General features: G+C 52.5%; 1 protein-coding gene across 2 annotated transcripts; it reads left to right on the forward strand.

The window, feature by feature from the left end:
• Positions 1-588: 588 nt before the first annotated feature.
• On the forward strand, positions 589-7,067 carry FANCG (Fanconi anemia, complementation group G). 2 transcript variants are annotated; one of them, XM_011950484.1, is made up of 15 exons: positions 589-1,185; positions 1,379-1,473; positions 1,673-1,763; positions 2,172-2,303; positions 2,562-2,764; positions 3,491-3,626; positions 3,780-3,910; positions 4,011-4,157; positions 4,298-4,449; positions 4,850-4,916; positions 5,152-5,441; positions 5,580-5,626; positions 5,823-5,978; positions 6,409-6,532; positions 6,687-7,067. In XM_011950484.1, exons 2-15 carry the CDS (start codon positions 1,390-1,392, stop codon positions 6,793-6,795), a joined length of 1,869 nt encoding a protein of 622 aa, XP_011805874.1. In that variant the 5' UTR covers positions 589-1,185; positions 1,379-1,389; the 3' UTR covers positions 6,796-7,067. The 2 variants fall into 2 exon arrangements, with proteins under 2 accessions (XP_011805874.1, XP_011805873.1); XM_011950483.1 differs by having other exon boundaries at positions 589-1,473.
• The last annotated feature ends 1,391 nt before the right edge of the window (positions 7,068-8,458 follow it).

Genomic DNA, 8,458 nt, shown 5'->3' on the forward strand with positions numbered 1-8,458 from the left:
GAGGAGGTTTCACCCTGTTAGCCAGGATGGTCTCGATCTCCTGACCTCGTGATCCGCCTGTCTCGCCCTCCCAAAGTGCTGGGATTACAGGCGTGAGCCACCGCGCCCGGCCAACTTTTCTTAATGATACCTTTGTAGTAAAAGAGTTTTTAATTTTAATAAAGTTAACTTTTTTGTTTATTGTTCAAGCTTCTAGTGCTGTGTCTTAAGAACTCGTTGCCATAAAGCTGTTCTCTTACGTTTTCTTTTTTCTTTTTTCTTTTTTTTGAGATGGAGTCTCACTGTGTCACCCATGTTGGAGTGCAATGGCACAATCTCGGCTGACTGCAACCTCTGCCACCCTGGTTCAAACGATTCTTCCGCCTCAGCCTCCAGAGTAGCTGGGATTACAGGCGCACGACACCACGCCCCGCTAATTTTTGTGTTTTTGTGAAGACGGTTTCACCATGTTGGCTAGGCTGGTTTACGTTTTCTTTTAGAAGTTTTATATTTTTGGCTCTTACATTTAGTTTGTGATCCATTGAGTTGATGTTATGTATGTATGTATGGTAGCGTTCTTTCCTGTCTTTTTTCTTTCTTTTTGCATATGAATATTCAATTCTATTTAATTTGAAAGGATTGGGCAGGTACCTTTGAGCAGTGCAAGTACAGAGCGGCACTGCCAGCAGTCAGACTACACGCGGTAGAGAGCCGACCGTGGTGAACATGTTGGTGTTCGACAGTGAGCAGAGAAAGGATGGACGATAACGGAGCGCGCTCGTCTCCAGTCAGCGTTTTCTGGAAACACCGTCCGCCAGGGCGGGGCTGTTCCATGCCGGGGGCGGCGTTGTTCCACGCCGGGGCGGTACTACGACTCCCAGCATGCACCTCGCGGCCGGCCCTTGGTGGAAGCGGGAACCTAGGCGGACCTGGGAGTGTGGCAGCGAGGAAGGGGCAAGCCACGGACTGTGGAGCCGAGACTAGCTCCCGCCACCCTTTCTCGAGGCTGTGGCCTCCGCGAGGGCCGAGCGGGTCGCACCGCCGGCCGTGCGACTGCCCCAGACACGGCCCCCGCTTCTAGCCCGCCTAAGCCTACCTGTCGGGGGTTGCTGACTCGTTTCCTCCGCGAGTTTCCCGCGGGAACTAACTCTTGAAGAGGACCAACCGCAGCCCAGAGCTTCGCAGGCCCTGCCAACCACAGGCGAGGTTGAGAGCCGGGTGGGCCGCGCTGAGAGCTTCCCATCTGTCCTGGAAAGCCTGGGCGGGTGAATTGGGACCCCAAGGGAAGCAGAGGAGCTCGGCGGGGTGCGGAAGTGCCCAGGCCCCTCCCCGCTGGGGTTGAGAGCTCGGGCGTGCCAGCTTCACCCTTCCCAAGTCCAATTCAGGTGTCTGGGCCCAGCCTCGGCCACCATGTCCCGCCAGACCACCTCTGTGGACTCCAGCTGCCTGGACCTGTGGAGGGAAAAGAATGACCGGCTCGTTCGACAGGCCAAGGTAACACGGTTGGTGGCGCCCTCGGTTTGCAGCCCCAAGATCCCTGAAAGCGGGTTTGCAGTGGATTTACCCCAACCGATGGGGAGGGGCTGAGCTTGACCAAAGAGCCAGAAATGACTGGAGAATGCATCCCTTGCCACTGCTGCAAGGGGAGAAAAAAGGATTGATCCTCAATGACAACCCCTCCCTCATGTGGCAGGTGGCTCAGAACTCCGATCTGACTCTGAGGCGACGGCAGGTGGCTCAGGATGCACTGGAAGGTCTCAGAGGGCTCCTCCATAGTCTGCAAGGTAAGCAGGTCCTCCCCAGGATGGTCACTTCCCCTCCTCCATAGCCAGAGACTCATCTGCTCCTGCATTTCTGGCATTGACATAATTACTCAGGGGGCAGGGAGTCCTGTTTAAGGCACAGAGGGTACTGGAGTGAATCATCTTTGTACAGGCAAATCCCTCTCTTCCTTACGCACAGAGTGGCATTTGAAAAATGATTTCCAGGATGGTCTGATCTGGATAACTTTTTTGCCCTTTCCAGACTCTCTGTCCAAAGGTTGGGTTCTTTTTTTTAATCCTTAGCTAATCGGAGGGTGGGTTCTTTATTTTGGCCATTTTTGGTTGGAGTGGGGTGATCTCTGGGTTGGGATCTTATTTGGAAGATCTTCCATGGGGGAGCAGTCTGTAAGACCAACATTGTTGCTCCAGGGCTCCCTGCCGCAGTTCCTGTTCTCCCCTTGGAGCTGACTGTCATCTGCAACTTCATTATCCTGAGGGCAAGCTTGGCCCAGGGTTTCACAGAGGATCAGGCCCAGGATATCCAGCGGGGCCTAGAGAGAGGTGAGGGCCAGAGATTGTTCCCGATTCCCCTGCCAGCTTCAGTCTGGGTTTAAGTTATTGCAGGGGGATGGGAGGATCAACATCTGTCACCTCCATGGAGAGAAGTGCCCTTCTCTGTACTCCTCAGACCAGGTTGAGGTATTATTATTGTGACCTTTGGGATCCTACAGGAGAGGAAAGCCAGAGTGTGTGGGGAGATGGAGGATGAGGTCCTACCTCAGCTGTGTGTGTGTCTGTGTGTGTGTGTATACTCTACAGTGCTGGAGACACAGGAGCAGCAGGGGCCCAGGTTGGAACAGGGGCTCAGGGAGCTGTGGGACTCTGCCCTTCGTGCTTCCTGCCTTCTGCCAGAGCTGCTGTCTGCCCTGCACCGCCTGGCTGGCCTGCAGGCTGCCCTCTGGTTGAGCGCTGACCGTCTTGGGGACTTGGCCTTGTTGCTAGAGACCCTGAATGACAGCCAGGTAATAGGAAAAGTGACCTGAAGCTGAGGGTCTCCTCCTTCCTTCCTCCTCCTTTCTCTCCAGCTGCAGTAGCATCATCATGTACTGGACAGGCGGCTGAGAACCTAGATTCTCTCTGGGACTCTTGGGTGACCTTGCCCTGGTTGGTCTCTCATTGTGGGGATTCTCTTAGGAGTGTTTTTTAAAAATGGGACAGGCATGGTGGCTCATACCTGTAATCTCAACACTTCGGGAGGCTGAAGTAGGAGGATCACTTGAACCCAAGAGGTGGAGGCAACAGTGAACTGTGAGCTATGATCATGCCACTGCACTCCAGCCCTCTAGCCTGGGTGACAGAGGGAGACCCTGTCTCAAAAAAAAAAAAAATTTTTTTGGGGGGGATAGGGATAGGGCTCTAGTGATCTTGCTGAAGTCACCTCTCAGCCTTAGTCTCCTTACTGGTAACTCAAATATGGTCCTTGCCCTGAGTGAGGAGCCATGCTAGAGTAGTAGATCATCACTGCCCCAGGTTTTTCTTTCTTTTTTAAATCCTTGCCTCATAGCTGTCTATCTCTTAGAATTGGGGGAAACCACAGGCATTATGCATAGCTTCTTGCTTTGTAAGGGTAGCTTAGGCCTGTGTCCTCAAGGATCAAGAGGACCCTTGAGCTCAAGGTCTAGCAATGATGGAGATAGGAGAAGACAGGGAGGTTGTAGGCTTGGAGCTTCTGGTTGTCCTTTCCCCAGAGTGGAGCCTCTGAGGATCTGCTGTTACTTCTGAAAACTTGGAGTCCCCCATCTGAGGAATTAGATGCTCCGTTGACCCTGCAGGATGCCCAGGGATTGAAGGATGTCCTCCTGACAGCATTTGCCTACCGCCGAGGTCAGCTAGCAACCTGACTTTTCCTCTCAAGTGGTCCTCCAGACTCATGCCCTCTCTCGTACCATTCAGTTCCATGGGCTTCTTAGACCCTTGTCCCCCATCATGACCCCTGCTCTATAGGCCTCTCCAAGCTCACACCCTGATTGTCCTCAGGTCTCCAGGAGCTGATCACAGGGAACCCAGATAAGGCACTAAGCAGCCTTCATGAAGTGGCCTCAGGCCTGTGTCCACGGCCTGTGTTGGTCCAGGTGTACACAGCACTGGGGTCCTGTCACCGTAAGATGGTAAAGACAGTCCTAGGGTGGATTGGGGAAACCACAAGCATTATGTATAGCTTTTTGCTGTGTAAGGGTAGCTGAGGCCCGTGTCCTCCTATCCCTCTAGGGAAATCCACAGAGAGCACTGTTGTACTTGGTTGCAGCCCTGAAAGAGGGATCAGCCTGGGGTCCTCCGCTTCTGGAGGCCTCTAGACTCTATCAGCAACTGGGGGACACAACAGCAGAGCTGGAAAGTCTGGAGCTGCTAGTTGAGGTAGGGAATTGCCAGGTGAAGATATAGGGTGGAGAATTCCTGAGGTGCTTGTGTTGGGGTGACTTGACTAGTCAAGATCCAAGTATAAGGAAGTATGGTTCCCAAAGATTATAGATACAATTTTTTTCTTTCTCTTTTAGGCCTTAAATGTCCCTTACAGTTCCAAATCCCCACAGTTTCTCATTGAGGTAGAATTACTACTGCCACCACCTGACCTAGCCTCACCCCTTCATTGTGGCACTCGGAGCCAGGCCAAGCACATACTAGCAAGCAGGTGCCTGCAGACGGGGAGGTGAGGTTCCCCTTGCTCACTTGAGCTTCTCTGCCCACTTCTGATGCCTCCCCTGGGGTGTGACTCTGCTTTTGTTCTTGTGACTTGGGGGATGAATGAGGCAGTGGAAGGACATAGGTCACCACTACTCAGCCTCCTACCTCGCTTCTAGACCTGAACTGAGGACTCTTCACTAAGACATTAACCCCCACTATCTTTGACACTCTGAAGTCTCTTCCCCAGTCAATTCTGTAACGGGTAGATCTATACTGAGCCAGAATTGGAGCCCTAAGACCTTCCCTTCCCCCCTCCTCCTCAGGGCCCATGAGCATCCCTCTGTTAGCTAAGAGAGAACATTCTCAGGACCCTTGCAGGGCCCTGCTAGGGCCTAGGGTGAGGCTTATGGGCTCTGACTCCTTAGGGCAGAAGACGCTGCAGAGCATTACTTGGACCTGCTGGCCCTGTTGCTGGATAGCTCGGAGCCAAGGGTGAGTGTGTCTTCAAGCTTCTCTGCAGTGGGGTAGAAGGGTTGGTGTCCCCTTTGGAATAGAGGGGGATTTTGTTTTTCCCTCTTTTTTTTTTTTTTGCTATTTTTTTGTTTTTCTCTCTTTTCTGTCTGTCCAGTCTGGGGGCCCAGGACTCTGCATGGTACCAGAGCCTGGTGAAGAGGTTGGGGATGGTGGCTTATGCCTTTGAAGACACTGCCTCTTCTTCCCACTCCAGTTCTCCCCGCCCCCCTCCCCTCCAGGGCCCTGTATGCCTGAGGTGTTTTTGGAAGCAGCGGTAGCACTGATCCAGGCAGGCAGAGCCCAAGATGCCTTGACTGTATGTGAGGAGTTGCTCAGCCGCACATCATCTCTGCTACCCAAGATGTCCCGGCTGTGGGAAGATGCCAGAAAAGGAACCAAGGAACTGCCATACTGCCCACTCTGGGTCTCTGCCACCCACCTGCTTCAGGGCCAGGCCTGGGTACAACTGGGTGCCCAAAAAGTGGCAATTAGTGAATTTAGCAGGTGGGCCCGGGGTCCTAGAAGGGGTGTGGAGGGATGATTTTCTGATTGGGACCTGAGTTGGTGAGCTCCATGTTCACCTACTCACCCTAGAGTTTCTGAAATTGATTCTCTTCACCCCTGTTCCGTGTCCTACCTCAGGTGTCTTGAGCTGCTCTTCCGGACCACACCTGAGGAAAAAGAACAAGGTGATCTAGACTTTCAGTTTTTCTCTTACCTCCTGGAAGTGGTAGTGGTGGAAGTGGGTTCCCTTTAAGGTGTCCCAGCCCACCAGGAGACTTAAGAGAAAGGGACTGTGGACACAAGAAGAAATAGAGGAGGATTTGGGGTTTTGGTGACTGTGAGGCTGGGAAGACAATTCTTGATTTTGGGAGTGGTCCCCAGGGGCAGCTTCCAACCGTGAGCAGGGATGTAAGTCAGATGTGGCACTGCAGCAGCTTCGGGCAGCCGCCCTAATTAGTCGTGGACTGGAATGGGTAGCCAGCGGCCAGGATACCAAAGCCTTACAGGACTTCCTTCTCGGTGTGCAGATGTGCCCAGGTACGTATACTTGCATGACATCAGCTATGCATAGATGTGCAAGGACAGAGAAGCCCATGGGAAATATTTGGGCATAAGTGTACGAGTGATGTTCTCAGGCAGGAGGGGTGATTTGGGTTGTGCTATATATACCTAGGGATATATCCAGGTGTTCAAACATATACTGTGTATGCAGGGCTCCCAAGAGTTCCCTGATTTCCCCAATATCCTCAGACACAAAGACCATGACTCTGCTGGGGTGGGTTGCACAGGAGTAGGGGGCAGATGATGGACACTGGGATGGGAATGGTTGTGAATGATCTGCCCCTGCTTCCATATGTGAGTGTAGGCAAGATACTTCCTCTCTCTAGGCCTCAGTTTCCCTTTTTATAAAACAATGCCTAAGATTATGTCAAGTTCTAAGATTCTGTACTCTGGGCTGGGGCTACAGGTAATGGAGACACTTACTTTCACCTGCTTCAGACTCTGAAGAGGCTAGATCGGAGGGATGAGGCCACTGCACTCTGGTGGAGGCTGGAGGCCCAAACTAAGGGGCCACAGGAAGATGCTACGTGGTGAGGCTCAGGCCTGCTGGCTTGGGGCTGAGGGGCAGTTGGTGTCCTAGAGTCCTTGGACCTGTTGTGGGTGGTGAACACTGAAAGAGGGGGCATGGCTGCCCAGCTTTCTGCGAATGTTTCACCCTTAGGCATCATCCTTCTTGCTCTCCAGGTCTCTCCCCCTGTACCTAGAAAGCTATTTGAGCTGGATCCGCCCCTCTGATCGTGATGCCTTCCTTGAAGAGTTTCAGACATCTCTGCCAAAGTCTTGTGACCTGTAGCTGCCACGTTTCCAAGAGCTTGAGCTGGGGCGCCATTGGGCTGTCTCTCTGTGGGGAGGGCTTTCTGCTTCACCATCATTAGGAATGTGACCATTCCTATATAATTTCTGGACTGGTGAGGTTGGTGGTAGGCCTGTGAAATTTGCCCTAGTTACTACCATTCTGGTTTTGGAGGAAACAATCTCTGCCACCACCAAGTCATTGGCTTCGCTTGAGGCACCTTTTTTCCTGTTTCCCCTTTTCTTTTGTCGAGTAAAATTTCATATTTATCTCTTGTCTGCCTACTACATATACTTGCGTGGGAAGGCTCATGACCGTCTAGGTCAGTGCTAGTTGTCTATGATGCTCTTTCCTGACATCGTCTACCTTACAAACTTGAAGTCTGGGTATGAGGAAAGGGCTACAATAATCCTTCCTTAGGAGGCAGTGGCTTTCGTCCTTCACATTGCCTAAATGCAGAGCCCCAAAGCCCAGGACAGTGACAATGAGTTGGGTCTGAAGGGTGGTCTAGATAGGCTTCTCAGTACAAGAGCAGGTACCTGATACTTAGAGACAGGCAGATTTCTCTCAGAGTGACTCTCATTCCCTTCCTAATTCCAAATTCTAGAAATTGGACTCGTCTCAGTCAAATGTGTCTGTGTGGCTAGAAGGTGAAAGGTGAATTGAGTCGGCATACTACCAAAAGCTAGCTGCCTGTTGACTGCAAACAGGGACCCCTGTTATTTGGGGCTTAAGGATTTTCAAGTCCCAACATATGCAGTTTTCTTGCTAATTTGGGTTCTACTGAATTGGCTGTGTGTTCTGTGGTTGCCCTTTGACTTCTCTGGATTTGAGTGCCTTATTATAATGTATTAATATTAATGACGGGAGGAAGAAAGGCACAAGCTCTGAGAAACTGCAAAGGTGTGGGATTGGGGTTACCAGAGGGTGCAGTGACAATGGGGTAGGAGTGGGGTGCTAGTCACAAAGTTCAGAGTAGGGGTGGTTGGAGGCAGCGTTGGAAAGGAGCAAGAAGAGTCAGGGTGGTGATGGCGTCTTAGAGGATCCCCAGGTTTTGGGAAAAGATGGATGTATAGGTTACCACAACAGGACTAGACTAATACAAGGGTTCAGTCTATTGTGCCACGTTCTTCTAGGAGGATAAACTCCGGAGCCAATGAACTGGAGCCAAGTGGGAGAGTCCGCCTCTAAGGGATTAAAGGGTCTCCTTTCACAAGTCGATCTCGCCCTATTCCTTTCGTTGATTGGCTGATAATTCCAATCCGTCGAGGAAGCGTAGCGTTGCGGCCAATTGACGTGGCGTTACTAGGCGTGTCGCATCACTGAGGCGGGAGCCAGGCCGCAAGCGAATTTTCTGATTGGTTGCGGTCTGCGGGTTGCTGGGGAGAGGCACGGAGAGGCGGGCGAGAGTCCTCAGGGCAGACGCTGATTGGCTGAGGTGGGAGCAGCTTCCCTTCCGATGATTCGGCTCTTCTGGGCTCAGTCTCAGCGAAGCGTCTGCGGCCGTCGTTTGAGTCGTCGCTGCCGGTGCCACTGCCACCTCGCGGATCAGGAGCCAGCGTTGTTCGCCCGACGCCTCGCTGCCGGTGGGAGGAAGCGAGAGGGAAGCCGCTTGCGGGTTTGTCGCCGCTGCTCGCCCACCGCCTGGGAGAGCCGAGCCCCG

This window comes from Colobus angolensis, unplaced genomic scaffold (genome assembly GCF_000951035.1).
Source record: "Colobus angolensis palliatus isolate OR3802 unplaced genomic scaffold, Cang.pa_1.0 Scaffold308, whole genome shotgun sequence".
Classification (NCBI taxonomy): Eukaryota; Metazoa; Chordata; class Mammalia; order Primates; family Cercopithecidae; genus Colobus; species Colobus angolensis.